An 18,575-nucleotide genomic window follows, 5' to 3' on the forward strand; every position below is an offset into this window, starting at 1 on the left:
GTACACATCATTCCAGATGATGAAGCACGTGGAGACTTTGTTGTACAACATGGCTCAAGTCCAGGTCACAGGGTTTCGAAGAATGATCTTGGCCACTTCATGGTGTCTTGTTTGTCATCAGATGAACATCTCTACAAACAATGCGGCATTTGTGATAAGCCTCAGTCTTAACTGCTGTCAGTTCTGAAGACACAGCTTAACATATTTTTAGTATGACCTTACTGCCATGTCACACTTGCTAATATAAAGATGGTAGTGAATTAGTACCAAAGCACAGATTTTTGCAGAAATGTAACAATGGTTTTTGTTTTAAGACAATACTGAATTATACATTAGAAACATAAATGAGTAGGGAATAAAAAGATATATACATATTTTAGTAGTAATAAAGCCCTAACCTAGTCTAAAATAAATATGTATTTCATTTGGTATACATTACTCATTTTGTTTTCAGGGATTGGAAATTATGTTCTTGGCCATGAAACATGACAATATAATTTAATAAGAGGTTCAGGTCAATAACAAAGGATACACATTTTTTCTTTATTGTTGTCTACGTGACACAAGATGCAGAACCTACAACATAGGGATACTTTGAAAGACAGATGCACAGAAACAAAAAGTATCCATTTCCTGAATATACTGACAAATTATGCTCGGCAAATTTCAAATGCTACTCGAAGCTTACTGATTATTCAAATACAAGTTTTCCTACCATAAGCTGGTGATTTGCCACTATAATAAAATAAGTCTATAAGCTGAATTGTCTTCAATAACCTTAAAAACTCCCAACTATCATGCTACGGGTAAATACCTACAACAAATATATTGTGCTTCCGCACAATTTTTTTGTAATGCTTTTTAATACTGCCAACTTTTAGTCACGAGAAATCACTTTAAAATAAGCATTACTTATGGTTTGCTGGTGGCAAGACATGAACTCACAAAATACACAAAACAACCTATTTAGAACCACCTGCTGTTTTGACGACATATTTGCAGTTCAATGAAACGCTAAGTTAATGTCAGTAATCATACTTTTTTTATACGTTAACAGGAAAGGGAAAAGGAATCACCTGAAACTTATCCTAATCTAAAAATAAACTTCATACATTTAGTGGCAGGGAAATTTTACTCAATGAAGAAATATTTCAGAAAATACTTAAAATTTATGTTAAGTAAACTGTAACCACATCCAATAGAGGAAACATTGCTGTATCTTAAAACAATGCCTTGGTAACAGAATTAAATGATGAATAGCTATATAATTATTCTTAGTGCTTTGTATGTCGGCATATGCATGCATTTTACAAGGAGAATTGAAGAATATTTTAATATTTACTTACGAGCATGTATATATACACACAATATATGTACATGTATATATATATACATATATATCTCTTTTATTTTGCCCTAGTGTCACACACATCTACTTAAAAGAAAAAAATATATAAAAAATCCAACAACATGGCTAATGCCCATTCACTTTATATTTGGCCAGGACTTTCTAACACACGATATAAAAGAAAGTGACAAAAATAAGCATCACATTTCAGTTAATTCACTAATGCAAGAGAATTATATTAACACAAGAAGCAAATCCTTTCAGATATCTATTGAACTTTATTAACAGATTTAAACTCCAAGTTACGACAATGCGGCTTAGAATACTCACACACTTAACACCAGCACCAAGAAGGGGTTTACTTGCTTTCCTTGTCTGTATCCATCTTTGAGTCCTCACCATCTTCCTTCTTGTCCTTCTTTCCATCACCGCCTAAAACAGGTCCCAAATGGTAATATTAGCCTATATCACTCATATGATATCCTGTTTCTTCACACAAGCAAGGCAGAGAAAGGAAGATGTATCTTGAAAAAAATTGCCACTACATATTTGGACAACCTATACCTCTGACATTTACCATGGCCACATCATCTCTGACACTGCCGACGACAAAAATTCTGATCAAATCAGCTCATATGTTTGGGAAATAAGGGCAGAGGAGGTTGATTAAATTATATGAACTAGCCCAAGAAATAAACTAAATAGGAAAGTCTTTCTTAACATTTGTAAAGGTGGAGGGTGAACAGGGTGAGCAAGATTGAAAGTGGTCACTCCCAAGAGAAAAAAAAATGTATGGGAAACCTTAGCTGGAGTTTAGTGACTGCATCATTAAATGCATTTTCCATCAATCAATCCTATGCAGCCAATACTTGCATTTGTTAAATAGTAGTTAAGGAAATGAAAATGGCAATTCCATGGCAACCCTTCTTTCTCAATTCTCCACTGTAATTTATTCTGAGATGCATGATAATAGTAATACTAACCACTACACTAAGAAAATTTCATGAACTGTTAACCTGTCTAGAGTTCTGATGCATTACTTGCCCCCTGTTCATACATTTTCGTGCACATGCTTAAGAAGTACAAATATTACTTTTGTCCTGAGTGAATGAGGCTGTATACCAGAGATTATTGTGCTAAACAGTTCAGTTCACATCCTTAACGGGTAACCACTAACATCCGCCATAAATCAGCAAAGTGTGCCAAAGATAATTTACAAATTTTACTGCTTGCTCTTTTTTTATGAATAAATGGGACTGCACACCAGACTTTATTGTGCAAAACAGTTCAATTTACATCCCATATTATTTATCACACGCATACATCTCCCACAAATCAGAAAATTGTGCCAACGAAATAACTAATTTTTGTTCAACTTATTATGAAAAAATAATTTATCCTTACAGTTGGTTATCTGATTGTTAAGACTAAATATCATCAGTTAAAATCTGCAAGCTAGAGAGACACAAGAATGATCAGCTAGCCTATAACAAAAACAATGTCAATGCCTACCGTCCAACTCACCCTCGGAGTCATTACCCTCGCCAGTGGAGTTATCACGTCTCCTCTTGCGAGTGAATCGCCCCCCTCGTTGGAACTTGGGTGGGGGGATTGGGTCCATTCCAAGCACTTTGTGTATTTGGCGGAATGCAATAAGTCGCAAAGCATGCTGGGGAAAGGATGCACAATGAATACATGATGGTCCTTCAAGGATAATGCTTAACTTAATCATATCCATTTGATTGTTACAATGATAGTAATGTAAAAAAATATATAATAATAATAATAATAATAATAATAATAATGCACAAAGTAAGTTCCATTGAAAAATTAATGCAGATTTTGAGGATGCACTGGGAATAAAATAAAATAAAATAAATAATAATAATTCAAGGATTTAATAATTTATATTAATGTTAGTTTGAATTGATTTCCCTCTTTAATACCACACTTACATAAAGACTACATCAGAAAAGAAAATGCTGGTGTGGTGAAGGAAGCCTCACCTGTGCAGATGCTGTGATGTCCTCACGCTCTTGGGCGGAAAGAGGAGATGCTGCATCAATGGGATCCTTTTCACATGGATCAAGAAGACCCGGGGAGCCTGGTAACAACAACCCAGATGCCAAGGCCTCAAATACTCGTCTCAAGGCATCTCCTGGACTTAGGTGTTGGCCAGCAGAGGCAATTACTTTTTCACACATCAATTCCATTGCCTGAAATTTTTTTATATGCATAGAATTTTAGACAAACATTATGTTTTATAACTTTTGATCCATCAGATGATCAAATAAAGGTTTACAATCACCACTCACCCAACTGTTCAGGGGACCCCAGGTTGGTAGCCGCTGACAGAGGTCCCGGAGGATTCTGATCACCATTACACAGCTTTGAAGACCATTTGCTCTAGCCTGAAATATACATAATTGTAAACAAAATAATACAACCCAAAGAGTGCTGGATGGTCCAAGATGGGCAGTAATTGTTGATTTTCAGTTCACAAGCTAAATATTTCAAACACTACAATCTAGAGTACTATGAACATTTTGATCATGTAAATTTTTTTTTTTTTATGATTACTTGTATTTTATGATTGCATGACTTTCATTTTGTTACACAAGGGCCTAAATACCTTGAAGTCAAGGATGCATTTATTGAGTATGTATATTGCCCATCTTGTACGAACAAGTGCATAGAGATGAAACAGGTCTGTCACGGTATACTCCTTTCAATCCATGCACCCAATACAGCCAGCACGTATTAACCTTAAGAGAAAGGTTGACCCAGGTCTTGTATGAACTCTGCTTGGAAGCTCCACAAACAAAAGCTCCACTGCTGTTATACTGAGAGCAAACTACTGAGGCGCAAGACACACCATTACTGGAATAATATACAGCCCCTTTCCATAACAAAGCAGAGTCCTCCTTTACTTTCCAGCCTCATGCTTATTCTTGCAGGCTAAGCCCACAAAGGGACACCTCCATGACTGGATGAGGGAAGCTGCTGTGAGGTAGCTGTCTGGGCAAAAGGGATAGGTGGGGGATATGTTGAGGAAGGGAAGCATTGGTCCTCTTCCTCAAAATGAGGGGAGAGGCACAATGGAGGTCATCATTACTACCTCACTGCACAACAACCAATCAGGGAGTTACATTGGGGGCATTTATTATTTTGTCCTAGCTAAAATTGACTGTGAACTTTGAAGAAAGAGAAAAAAAAAGACAAAAAGACTAAAATAAAAGTCACCATGATATGAATGAATTGCAGGTTTTTTCCTTCATTGTCCAAACCCCACGAACTGGCAGCTGTTTAGAAGCTAGGTACACTCTGAAAATAAGCATGAAAAGGACAAACTCAGCAAGTAAGACTAAAATAGTGACCAGTGACAACACAGCGCCATAGTGATGTGGATCTTAGTGGACAACCTTGCTAAACCTCCATCCATGCTGATTTCCAAAATGTGCATTAATCATGTTCAGGTGGCAGTTAGCCAAGGTTGCACAACAAAGGAAAAAACCTGATATGACCTAATCTATCCTCACACAATAACTAACCCATCCCACCCACACATCTCCATAAGGCTGAAAAGTTTGAGGGAAGCCAGGCCAGCCTGCTCCCTCATGAGTGTTAGACAGCAGGAAGGAACAGCCTGTTCTGATCCACCCTCAGATGAATGGGTAGCAAACCTGGAACCACTTGGCATGTCTGAGGGCGGCTAGCGCGTCCAGACATTTCTGCTTGTCGAGCACATCTGGAGGATCCTTGACGGCGGTCACCTGGGAGTCTAAAATACAACAACACAGCGTCCGTCACACACCCGCGCCACGCCCACCCACCTGCCTTCACCTCACACCACCCACCACCTCTGCCTGCAGTGTGGACATCACAGCAACCAAGCACTATGACAATAAAGGCATAAGGTAAACAGGACACTAGGCAGTCTAGAACTGAGTTCTTTTACTTTTCCAACAAACAAAAAATTCCATATATCATAAAAATGAAATTTTCCATAATTTTCCCATCATTATAAGGTAACTGAATAAAAGTGAATGTTTTTTTATTACAACTTTTCACAGCTAAGACTGCACTAGTCTGTCTAAAGTGGTGGTGGAGATAGGGCCAGGTGTGGGCAATGGGCAACTCTTCCCCTCTGCAGTACAAGAGAGCCACATGCCTGGTCTCAAGGGACAGACTGTACTGAAAAGTATGACACAAGTTTAGATTGAGGTCAAAAGTGACTGCAAAGGAGTTTAATTCTCTTGTCCAGTGTCTGCTTACATGGCCCTTCTTTCCATTTCGTTTATTAATGACCATCAAGACAGAGAGGGGAAAGTTCTCACTTAGTGAACCAGGGGCCAGCAATGGTCAATTTATATGCATAAACACTTGACATTTGTTCACAAACAGGGCCTATTTGCATGTGCTGTTTCCATAATATTGCTTTCACTGTGTCCCCTGGTCTCCTTGTTAAGCAGTATAAGAGGCCAGTCTTGGTAACATTTTCATCACAATATTTTTGAAGACTTTTCTGTTTCAAGTGCAAAGCATGTTATGTGATGAAAATCTTGACTTCCCCTAGTTAGAAAAGTCTTTCAATGGATTCTGAGAGATATTCTGTTGGGATAAATTAACATTAAGGAAGAAACAAACTTTTAAAAATTTACTAAAGAAGAAGTAATGCCAAAGAAGTAATTAAATCAAGAGAGGACAAGATCCGAAAAACAAAAATGTATAAAGACAGAATAGTATACTCAATCCATATAAAAGACTTCCTTCTTAACCTGTCACTGAAGAAAACCAGGCTGGTATTGAGCCTGTTTGTGTTACCTCCATCATGCAGCAGCTGTTCCCTCATGATAGGGGACGTGAGGGTCACATTGACACAAATCCGCTGCTCCCCTATGTTTTGTACCACAAGTGCAGCCTCCTCCACCACCCTCTGGATGTCATACTTGTCTTCTGGGGCAACCACCTTCAATGTAAAGTGGACACTAAGAAAACATTGGAAATAAGGAGACTCACTAAAGATTACTATTTTCACTTGGTACAGTCCAGTTAATATTTTTCTTTTCTTGACTTACCTACTGTGGCCCTGATAATTATTAATTTAATAGGAAAGTTTATATTGTAAGAAATTATCCTGGGTAAATATAAATCATGAAATTCCTAAATTACACTGTGAAATCCCTGCACTTGAAGCCGATCCCTTAGACTCACGGCCAATTGTTTTGGGAGGTTATCAGCAACTCTGTCTAAAAGTGTTCTTGTTGGCTTGTCTCCGCACAGTACTACTAGCTGCACACTGGTGTCTCCTCTTAGCAGAAGACCCTTTGCCAGAATCCCAACTCTCATTACACCCTTCAGCATTCTTGGAGGACCATCTTCCTTTTTCTCCCTGTAGAAATAATGTATTACATACAACCACACCAATGATATACAACCAACACGAAGTACTCATACGTTAAATTATGGCTATTGCAGCAAATAAGAAAAAAGGTCATGTAGATGTAGTTTAACCTTTGTACAATTCAATCAGAACCAATACCTAAACCACCAATTCCAACATGGAGGATACTCTAACATTAACTCTCTTCAGATGTACTCACCCATCTTTCTTTTCATCTTCTCCCTTGTTTTCTTCTTCTTTTTTGGTCTTGGGTTTGATTTGCTGCTCTTTAGGGGCATCCACTTCTGCAAGGTAGTCTGACACCATTTTAAGAGCTTTCTCAGTGTTGGACACAATCTTTTGGATGGCTCCTAGTTCTTCTTCCTTTGGATAAATCTCTGCATGCTTGGCCAGAACATGACGGTCATCACTAGAATCAGGCCTTCGCATGGGCTGGAACAAACAATACAGTGAAGTATACACAGAAACAGAAACAAACACTTATATTTTCAATTGTCTAGTAGAACTTTACATATTTTCATGTCTAGTAGAACTTTACTTGGTTGAAACAAACAATACAGTGAAATACAAACAGAAACAAACACGTAAAATATATTTTCAATTGTCTAGTAGAACTTTAATGTGGAAAACAATGCTACCATGTAAATATACCATCATAGGGGGCATTCCAGGCATGAATGGAGGTCGAGGCATTCCAGGAGGCATCATGGGCGGGGGCCCTGGAGGGCCTCTGGGATACCGTCTGCACCAGTCCAAATACTCGCACTCCTCCTCATACCTCCTTCGCTCCTCCCAATACCACCGTTCTTCCTCCTCCAGCAGCCGCTCTTCCTCCCGCCGGCGCCACATCTCTTCACGCAGCTGGTGCAAATATGGTAATTTGTAAGCAATGTCCTGGCTTAAAAAAATAAACAAGCAATCAAACCAAACAAGACAAAACTTAAGAAATTAAAACTTATGGCACTCATGCCACTCTGTCAACAACCAATGACCCCACCCTCACCTGCTGCCTGCGAAGCTTTTCTTCCTGAAGCTTCCGTTGACGAAGTGATGGCTTCACCTCCACCACAAGTTCAGGGTTGACTTTCTTTTTGTATTGTAGACGATGCCGGCGGCCCTTCATATGCATCTCCTTAGCATTAGGATCATTGAAGCGGCACTCACACAACTTGCAATTAAAGCTGATTACTTTTCCTGTAGGTCAAGATATGAATTGTGAACAAACAAATCTCAATCTCCAACACAATGTCATTTTTAGATAAGGCAGACGTGCAGAGGCTATGTCACCACTGCTCACACTGTGTATTCTTTGTGTACCAACTACTTGAAGTTGTCTGAGTTTTCATTACCTGTCTGATATTTTCATTACCTTATTTTATAGATTCATTAATCAGTAATAAATTCACAATAGTATGATAGTTAAGCACTAGAACTGGAAATTAAAACAGTGGAACTTGTATCACTGCTGCCTATGTTGTGCATTCTTTGTTAACATGTACCAGCTGACCAAATGCTTATAGTTATGTTGAACACATGATCCATCATTAATTTTTTATTTCCATTCATACTTCAATGTGAGAATAGGAATGTAAATTTTTATTGCTAAAATTTATCATCCTAACTTTGTGTATGAATGAATGGCTTTCAACACTGAGTATGTACTATTTTACATAGTATACAAGTCATTCTCCTCACTATAAGATATGAATAATGTATAATAATGCATCTCATGACCGTTTCCCTTACTCCCTGCCAATTTCCATCCCCTTCCTCTTTCTTTTCTGGATTGAATCTCATAATTTACCGAGAGAGAGAGAGAGAGAGAGAGAGAGAGAGAGAGAGAGAGAGAGAGAGAGAGAGAGAGAGAGAGAGAGAGAGAAATCTGATTGCAGTGTATAGGGTGCTGAATGGGATGGAGAAAGTGGACAAGGAAGATCTAAAAACAAGGGAATCAAGAGAATTGGGAGGAAAATGAAAAAGAAGCCTGTAGAAGAGACTTTACAAACAGCTTTCCACAAAGAGTTGTGGAGGCCTGGAATGGCCTGGAGAAAGATGTGGTACATGCAAAGACAATTCGTAAATTTAAGGCAAAGTTGGATTATAATAGATACTATAAAGATGGGACAGTATGAGCGTAGCTCCTTTCCCGTACACCACAACTAGGTAAACACACACACACACCGCAGCCGTGAAGTAAACCACTGGTGACACCGTCCACTCTTTGTCTGCTTCAACAGATTAGGAAATATGACTCATTACCTATTATTGAGGGAGCAGGGCCTGAGGGGTTACAGTAGGATAAGTCCTATTTCCCAAAAAAAAAAAAAAAAAAAAAAAAAAAAAGAGAGAGAGAGAGAGAGAGAGAGAGAATTGTGTGCCAATGTAAGTGAAAAAGTGCTGAAGCTGAACTAGCCTGGGCAAAAATGGTGACGAGAAATGGAGAAGATAATTGAATCAGAGGGCATTGCTGGTTTCTCGCCGGGCCAAACGCCAACCATGGGATAATGGTCAAGGATGAGACGATTGGAGACAGAAGTGGAAGATTCAAAGAAAGAGGTAAGGGGACTGAGGGAGCATCTGAGGAGATATGTAAACATCGTTAATGATCTAAAGAAGGAATTAGTAGCAAGAGGTGGAGAAGTTAGAAAATCAAGGGAAGAAAACAAAAAACTGAAAAAGGGAAGTACCAGAGATGATAACATTGATGACAAGATAAAGGCAGTGGTAAAGGAAGAAATATCAAAAAGGGTAAAAATTAAATAAATCTGCCAATTTTCTATTTAACTAGTACCTCAAAGCAACAAGGTTTAGGTCTCTAAAAACTCATACTATTTGAGTGAAAGATATATGTATAATCTGTTCATATACCAAACTCAAGACTACATCCAATACATACCTTCCTCATTTTTAATTTCTTCAATATATACTTGTCCTACTGGCTCAACATCTTTCTCTTTCAGATCTAGCAGGTCATCCTTCAGATCTTCTTTCTTCACATCAGTGGTCATAAGGAGACTTGTAAGGGCAGCTGTTGTCCCACTGGTGGTAGTCTTGGCCCCTTCTGTAGCACCAGCAGTGGTAGTGGAGGTTTTGGTGGTGCCTCCTACCACAACAGGATCGGTGGAGGGGATGGGCTTGCCAAGTTTCTGATGCAGCTTCACTACCTAGGGGTGGAATAATAAGTAAACAAACACCACCTACTGCCTAAAGCATACTCTTCACATATATGATTAGAGACAAGAACGTGAGACAAAGACTAATAAATTTAGATAGAAGATGCAGAATGTAAGAATCAAGGAAGCATTTCATGAATACCATCTTCATTGCTAATACAGGCGAGTCTTTCGTTATGAACATTCACACAGTGAAAATTAGCTGTAATAATCTTCACATTTAACTACCCTTCACTAATTTAACATACGCCAAAATTCGCTTTAAGGGAAGAGTCCTCTGTGAAAATATGATTTTTTTTCTTCTAAAAATACGAAATTGAGTTATATGGTCTATGACAACACCCTATCCTTTGGCTTTCAAATGGTAGATTTTTTTCAGTCAGACATAAATTTAAATGTCAATAGCGAGATTTAAATGGCTACTGCGTGGGCATGGCACGCTGAGTGCGGTGCATTAGCTGGCATGCCAAAGTATGGAATAAATGTTGAAAAATCAAACATGCAGCAATCTTCAGGGTGAAGTTTGTAACCCATGTAACAGCTTTGGAACACAATTTGGGTAGGCAGTGGCTGAGTGGTTAGCGTGCGGGCCCCGCATTCACTGTGATGACTGCTACCACCTAGGATTTTTCAGTCACCGCTGAGTGGCTTGAAACTACCCATATGCTGTCCTGAAGACCACCCATCAACCCGGACTCTAGAGGAAACCATCCAAGTGAATCAAGAACGAGCTCCGGGGGAGCATGAGCCAAGAAAAGATGGCGCCACTATAAAACACTTGCCTGTGTCATGACGGGCTGGGGCCAAATACCATCTAGGCCCCTCAAGAAAGCCTACCGTCACTATAGGCTGGCACGTAAAAAAAAATATATGGATATGAAAAGTGCAACCTTCTCACAAAAATGTTTGGAACAAATGAATACATACATTGAAAAAAATTAGAAATGAGAGAAAAGAGAAGAATTACACCGAAGATAATAAAGAAAAAGAGGAAAGAAATGAGAGAAAAGAGAAGAATTACACCAAAGATAATAAAGAAAAGAGGAAGACAGACAAAGGAATTCCAACCGATAGCTATGCACCTGGAGAGTACTGATCGAACCTTGCAACAATGAGCGGCGTGGCGCGCCCTGACACCCTCACCTTTGAGCAATTAAGACCTTTATAAAGGGGGACAAAGTGCCTGATCCTTTTATGCACATACTGATATGTGATTACTGATCCCATAAAATTCATATGAAAGTAGCATTGACAATATAGTACCTTCACTGGGCCGAAGAACTTTAGCTAAACTTTAATCGTGTTTTTTTCTCAAAACTAGTACAAAATTAATATATATATATATATATATATATATATATATATATATATATATATATATATATATATATATATATATATATATACAGTAAAACCCCGATTATCCGAAATGGAAGGGGGAAAGCCTCTTTCGGATAAGCCGGATTTATGGCCGCCATTTTGATCGCCGCCATTTTGATTTTGAAACCAAACAAACACACGCTACGCTAAACAAAGTAGTATGCTTAAAATATGTGATGTAAATGTTTTATTGTATGTTTGTCTGTGTGTCTCCTTGTCTGGACCAGTGTATGTTGATACTTGAGCGTTGCAGATCTGAATTGTGAATGTTGCAGAGTGCGATTGTGAATGGTTGTGCAAGCTTGCAAGTGTGACCTTGATGCATCGTGCAGGTGGAGACACAGTATGATGACTCATATTATCGCGCAACTCGTATGTTGGAAGGGGAATGTGGCATGGAGTGGAGAGGGGAGTCGTGTTTGTGTCGTTGTCTTGAGAGTACGGTGTGAGAGTAGTCGTGCAGTAGTTTGTTCGTTCGCCGCACCTACGTCCTTGCTGGGGCGAAGGTGCGGACGTGGTGTTGTTGAGAGTTTGTTTAATGTTTTTTGTCTAATACACTGATCTATTCGTTACAAGCTATTTCGGCAATACGTATTAGAAAGCATATTCATTTTAACTGTTCTTATCAATTTTAAATGTGTTAATATAGTACATATGTAGTTACTTTTATTTATTTTTGATGTTTTATAACGTTTTAGTATAGAAAAAAAAAAAAAATTTAATTGCATTATCCAGATCAATTTCGGATAATCCGGTTTTTCGGATAATCCGCTTTCGGATAATCGGGGTTTTACTGTATATATATATATATATATATATATATATATATATATATATATATATATATATATATATATATATATATATATATATATATATTTTACTTTCTGCATGATTTTCTGAAACCTTAGGACATACAATATCATATATCACAGTAAAATTTGTCAAGATGTTTTTTTTTTTTTTTAAACGGCAGTTTCGATATATGGGAAAATTTCCCAAAACAAATTCAAAAATCAAAATTTTTTTTAACATACTGACAAAAAATGTTTCAAAAAAACATCTTAATAAATTGTTAGAATAACTATGAATTATCAGATGTACGTGTCACAAGAAAAAATGGCTGAGAAAAAGTAATTCAAAATTTTCATAAAAATGACAAATAATTTTCTTAATTTTTCATTTCATCTGATCAGCTTGAAATTTTCATATGATAACAAAGGTACTAATATATACAACATACAAATTATTCATGACCATAGATGCAATTTTAATCCACGGCAGACTTTCTCCTCAACAAATTTAATCTTCATGGGCAATTTGTAACTTAAATTTTGCCAACATGGTATCCAAATGTTTTGCACCAATGACAAAGCATGTCTGTCTCAACTGCCCTAGTCACAACCAAGGCCTATGTTATGGGTTATCACACTGACATGACTTCTTGAAGTGAATAAAACTAACATTGGAAGACAGGATATATACTTCATAGAACTGTTTCAGTAGACACTGCCACCATCTTCAGTGGTTGGAAAGGATGAGTAAGGCAGGTGTTATACAGAGCTCCTCATATGTGCAAAAACAGTAGGTAATCATTAGAAAGGTGGGGCAGGGAGGGCACCGTCTTGGCCTCGCAACACGAGCACCGGGAGAGAGCACTTGGCTGTGTACATGAAAAAATATGAAAAAAACAAACAACTAATGCTTCATCGTTCCCCTTCCTGCTGCAAGGGTTTCTATTTTCCCTTCAGCTTTTGCTGAGCCGACACAGTGCAAGACTAAATGTCATTTTTAAGGCGCGTCACTATACTTTACATTAATGTTCTCTTTGTACTTTTACTACGAAAAGTAATAACGCCTGCTATTTTTATTTCCTATAATACATGATTTAATCGCAATATTTTGGATTTGGCAGGCTTACTCAGATCTCACTTTCTGAAGTTGTCAGACCATGTTCCCTTCCTTACTGTCATTATCAAATTGCAGGGATAAAGGGAGGAGACCTCTTCAGTAAGTACCTCATAACTGGATTTAGTTTAAACCCTTCAGTGTGCAGCTGGTTGGACACGTCAGTACCGCTATGCATACTTGGGCAAGTATACCAGGTCTCTTTCAACCTCCATATCTCTAACTATGCATTGTAGCAAATATTCAAGGATATCACTGAAAAGAAGGTTAATACTATTCAAATGGTTCACTATTATTGCAATGATTCATGTGATGACTGAATAAATACAATACAAATTTTTTCATATGCAAGATTACAATTTACAATTATATCTCAAGCAAACAAAACAAAAAAATATTAAAATACTATATTTAGTATAACATCTCGCTACCACTTGGAGGGTTCGTCAGACGACTAAGTAGACATGATTCACCCCGTTCTGGTGACACGCAAAGGGTAGCTGTTTCATGTATGGGGGTGTGGTTGCATAGGTGATGGGGGAGATAAGGACACCCACCATATGACATGGACCAATCAAAATAAAATTGCAATGGAATATGGACTAGAGTTGGAACATGTATTTAGTGGGAGATTCAAAACTGAATGGCTCGTAGCGAGCATTTAGCAGCATGGTCCAAATATCCCGTGCTCCTACTGCAAGCATTTAGCAGTTAAAGGGTTAAATGTACCTTCTCCTCAGTTGAAAGTTTTACTTGGAAATACAAAGTTTCAACAACCCCACACTTTTGTGTCACAGGAGGTGGAAGGACGGGGTGAGGAAGGAGGAGGGAGAGCGGGATGAGGATTCAGCAGACGACGACGATGATGACCAGTGACGCATCGACAAAGTGATGGTGAGTGTGAGGACGTGTTTTTGTTGTGTCAGTCACTTACAAATGTAATGTAGCAATTCTTTCTTTAGAAAACTTTAACTTAAAGGAGTTATCTTTGTCACCAATAGCATGGGTAGTCAAAGGAAGAGGAAGGAGGCAAGTGAGGCAGAGGTGAAAGGAGCAGCTGGTGACGGGAGCGCGGGGTGAGGAAGGACGGCGGCCGACACAGGTGAAAAACAAATTCAAATAAAATGAGAACGTGTGTTTTTGTTGTTTCCGTGTCCTACTAATGTTTCATTGATGACGTCATCGATGAAACTTGTGTTAAATCAAACATATCACGTTAGTTAAACGTATCTCCTTAAATATCAACTCGTGTTAAATCAAAAATGCGTTATTTAAACTCTTGTTAATCGAGAGGCGACTGTATCTGCCTTCCTGATGGGGTTTTATTGATTAATTAAAAATTCATGATGATCGACTGTCAAACTGGATCATTGTAAACATGTGTTCAGTCAATATAGTTAACTGATTTGGGCCTGCATGCCTCCAATTCCTATCAAAATTCCTCTACAGCACAATCAAAAGCTGCGTATCAAGTCAGTTACAATTAATTTAGAGTAAAAGGTATAGTTTTGCATTAACAATGAAGTTCATTTACAGTACAGAGACAAGACTAAAGTCAGGGATGAAAATCAAGGAATGGTAATTATAGCCATGTGAGTTGAGTGCATCTTTTGACAATGTTGCCAGACTTTCTTTGGCCATACATGGAAAGACATGGTGAAGAAGAATCTACAGTAGTATATCTCACAGAATGAGTAAAAAAGAAGTTAATACAGGTGGATGGAGGAAAATTCATTTAATGAACTGTTTCTCAGGAACCTAACCCAGCAAACCTGATTAAATACTAGAAAAGAAAGATTGATTTCAAGATTATATCCATACCTTTTGATGTTTAGCACCACGAATGTGAGCAGCATATGCATCAGCACCAGTACATGTAACATCACACAGCTCACAGCGAAGGGAGGCACCATGACGGGAAGGAGTAGGTCCAGCCTTGGCAGCGGCCTCTTTCTTTTTGTGCTTTTGTCCCTCCAAGTGCTCTCTGTAGGTCTGTGGTCCTGCACAACTGATTTTACATACATCACAATAATGAAGCTGCTGTGGCTTGGGTGGTGCCTTTGGTTTCTGAGATTTGCCCTGTATTGTTCCGGTTTTTTTGAAGGTTTGCCAGGTGTTGCCTGGAGTTTTTACTGCAGTAACTGCTGGAGCTGGTTGTGAGGTCTGTTGCATGTATACTGGCAGTGGAGCTGAAATATTCATATAAATACAATTAACATGAGAGGAAGTTCACTCACTTCATTCTTGTAATTCTCAACACATGAAGGTTCTGTCTCCAAAATTTGTGCATAGTTGTACATCTTACTGAGGCAATCATGTTGCTCTTGATACTTAACAAACCCTTAAATCCCCTCTAGTCCTAACAATGGGTCAAGGTGACATCAGTCATTATCTGCTCACCTTTGTTGGCTGTAGTTGTCTGGACAGCATAGGGTGAGGTGTTGTAGGTGGCTGTGGCAGCAGCAGCAGCAGCACCAGGGTATGTACCGGTGTAACTGGTCTTTGGAGTCACAACAGGAGTAGTCTGTCTAGATGCTGTAGTATATGCACTGGCATTGGTATAGGCGGCCTTATCTGCAGGTAGGACAACTGAGCTTCATATGTCTTATTCATTATGATGATTTTATCTTGAAATCTGCAAACCCTATGATAAGTTTTCATGCAGCAAAGTGAAAATCCCCATAATAATGCAGTTCTCTCTTTCAGATCTTTTCACTGAATGGAGTGCAAAATAATGTGGGAAGTGAGATTTTGTAAGAAGCAAAAAGATGTAAACATGACTAAAGCAATCTAATCTGAATAACAAAAGCATCCACTCCACTACTTCATCTGTGCACTTAAGACCCCCTGCACAAAGTATATAATACAACACAATTGAGAAAAAAATATGGTGAATTCCAATACAGAATTACCGTATCTGACGGCTTATAAGACGTACGTTTTTCCCCAAAAAAAACTGTCCCTGAAAATCACCCCGCATCTTATAAGGTCAAGGTTCACCTTTGGGTCGCTAGCTAGAAGTTTTAGTGCAGCAATGGCACTTAAACTGCAAACCTCCCAGCAAACGTAAACAAGGTGGCAATCGCATTTAAAGCAACAACAGCAACTCTTTTCTAAAGTACCATATTTGACGGCTTATAAGACATACTTTTTTTCCCAAAACAATGTCCCTGAAAATCACCCTGCGTCTTATAAGGTCAAGGTTCAGCTTTGGGTCACTGGCTAGTGAAGTTTTAGTGCAGCAATGGCACTTAAATTAAACTGCAAACCTCCCTGCAAATGTAAACAAGGTGGCGATCGCATTTACAGCAACAACGGCAACTCTTTTCTAAAGTAACAATGTATAACAGGGAGTCCTTGATTTGCACGACTTTAGATTGTACGAATTCAAAATAGCAGTGTCAAAAAATAGTTTTTTCCCTCATATTACACAGATTTCTTAAAATACCACGATTTCAAAATCAAGTTTCGCGCGGCTGATTTAGTTCAGTAATGCAGCCACCAGGCGTCACTAGGTGCAAATCAAGGACTCCCTTAGTACTTATCACTACTTCATATAAAATGACACCAGTCACAAAGAAAATTAAGTGACTTAATGCTTGTACCTAAACAAACTAGTGGATGGTTGTACACCAAACCTGACAACACGCGAAAGACGCTACATTTCCTTGGTAGACAGGGATCATTAAGGTAAGACAGACCTTCTTCATAAAACTATTTAACTTTGTTTGATTGATAAACACAAACAATATATGGATAAAATTGACAAGATATTAAGATAGGTTATTATTCAATATTTACAAGTGCCTGTTTCTCCATTTTGTGCTTATCTTTTAACCCCTTCAACATGAGGACGCGTATACTGTGTCCTTACGTGGCCTGTACCATATCCAAGGATGCGCATACTGTTTCCTAGCTTGCTTTCGCCAGCATAGGAGTTATTTCTTCCCGAACATGTACGATAGTTTTTACGATGTAGGTCGTATATGATACGGTGTCTTATCTGACTTACAATGATAATATTGTCTAAGAATGTGTCTTGCATGCATTTGTACTTCACAGTAACAATCAATTCCAGCAGAAAATAACTAAAATAATGAGAAAGAAATGATATATGTGTATGTGTGTCGAGTTCCTCTTCCCTTGAGTTGCCAAGTGGCTGGCTAGTGCATTGTCTCACCACCACCTGCGACACAGGCTCGCACAGGAGCTGCGGCGTCCCCTCCCTGCCTCCCCTTCACATCCATCCTGCTGTCTCTATTTTTTTTCTTTCTTCCTTCCTTGCTTCCTTATACCTCCTCCCTGCAGTGTGTGTGTGTGTGTGTGTGTGTGTGTGTGTGTGTGTGTGTGTGTGTGTGTGAGAGAGAGAGAGAGAGAGAGAGAGAGAGAGAGAGAGAGAGAGAGAGAGAGAGAGACTTATTAAACGATGAAGCCAGAGTTGGGGAGAGTGAAAGGTGGGGGATGTGAGGAACTCCTGTCCAAGTAGTCTCAAAATCTGTACCTTGGAAAAATGAAGAAAATGGGAAGAGAGAACGGGTCGTTTTGAAGGCGCAGTTGAAGGCGGCTGCCTTGCGATTGGCTGACAGTTCCGAAAACACGCTTGTGATTCGCTGGGAGTCCGATGATGTCATCACCGGTGCTCACCTAATCAATGGCTTCACTGCCTTAGGTGATGTCACACTGGCCGTTTTCCTCCAACTGCTGGGGCTACGGGCAATGCCCATACGCCCAACTGGGAGCGAGTTGTCAGTTATCTGTAAGCTGGTGTAACACTGGGCCTTTTTCCTCCCACCGCATTGGCGGCAGCTAGGGCAACCGGCAACTCCAACTTTTCCGGGTGTGCGTCACACACGGCCAAGGTCGGTTGCCCGTATCCACTTACACAACATAAACAAAGCACTTGCCCTGTATCGATATGGCATCGTCCGCTAAAGTAAAGGCTGTCATGGCTTGTGCTGCTGTTACCCAAGTTATGGACTTGTTGCTGCAGTTAAATGGAAGGAAGAAGCAGTTGTGGGTGTGGCTTGCCTGTGGTTCCTCCATGCCAGAAGTTCTCATTGTCACCACTGCGCGTGCATGGCCAACCCACCCATCTAGACCCTGACCACATAAACATGTGGATTGAGTTACGACGAACACACACACACACACGCACACATACACCAGACTCATCATGAACCATGGCAGATGTTTCTGATAAACAGAACTGATTTCACCATTACTTTGAGTGTGCTAGAACGTATAGGGTGAGTGGCTCGCACGAACAAAACTCAACTCTTGGCAAGAAGAGAGCAGTCGTCTTTAACATTGCTCTCTTCTTGCCGTTGGGAATGTTGGTTTGTATGAACAATTCACCATATAA

General features: G+C 39.1%; 2 protein-coding genes and 1 long non-coding RNA gene across 4 annotated transcripts in view; 2 read left to right on the plus strand and 1 right to left on the minus strand.

Annotated features, from left to right (window-relative positions):
• LOC126996673 (methylglutaconyl-CoA hydratase, mitochondrial-like) overlaps positions 1-1,396 on the plus strand; it is a 36,999-nt gene extending 35,603 nt beyond the window's left edge. For both annotated transcript variants that reach the window (XM_050857407.1, XM_050857406.1), the window contains exon 5: positions 17-1,396. In XM_050857407.1, the coding sequence (XP_050713364.1) occupies positions 17-171 (155 nt within the window). In that variant the 3' untranslated portion in view covers positions 172-1,396. The remainder of the gene's footprint in view (positions 1-16) is intronic.
• A 310-nt stretch (positions 1,397-1,706) lies between these two features.
• The window catches only part of LOC126996363 (zinc finger RNA-binding protein-like), a 33,109-nt gene continuing 16,240 nt past the window's right edge, over positions 1,707-18,575 (minus strand). The window contains exons 3-13 of the mRNA XM_050856736.1: positions 15,614-15,802; positions 15,035-15,402; positions 9,649-9,916; positions 7,756-7,946; positions 7,404-7,613; positions 6,952-7,184; positions 6,563-6,740; positions 6,173-6,317; positions 5,032-5,129; positions 3,651-3,759; positions 1,707-1,780 (exon numbers count right to left, since the gene is read on the minus strand). Of these exons, the coding sequence (XP_050712693.1) occupies positions 1,707-1,780; positions 3,651-3,759; positions 5,032-5,129; positions 6,173-6,317; positions 6,563-6,740; positions 6,952-7,184; positions 7,404-7,613; positions 7,756-7,946; positions 9,649-9,916; positions 15,035-15,402; positions 15,614-15,802 (2,063 nt within the window). The remainder of the gene's footprint in view (positions 1,781-3,650; positions 3,760-5,031; positions 5,130-6,172; positions 6,318-6,562; positions 6,741-6,951; positions 7,185-7,403; positions 7,614-7,755; positions 7,947-9,648; positions 9,917-15,034; positions 15,403-15,613; positions 15,803-18,575) is intronic.
• On the plus strand, positions 11,326-15,027 carry LOC126996674 (uncharacterized). Its single transcript, XR_007751339.1, has 3 exons — positions 11,326-11,811; positions 14,011-14,107; positions 14,215-15,027. It is a non-coding gene; the product is annotated as an uncharacterized LOC126996674 (long non-coding RNA).

Source organism: Eriocheir sinensis, chromosome 10 (assembly GCF_024679095.1).
Source record: "Eriocheir sinensis breed Jianghai 21 chromosome 10, ASM2467909v1, whole genome shotgun sequence".
NCBI lineage: Eukaryota > Metazoa > Arthropoda > Malacostraca > Decapoda > Varunidae > Eriocheir > Eriocheir sinensis.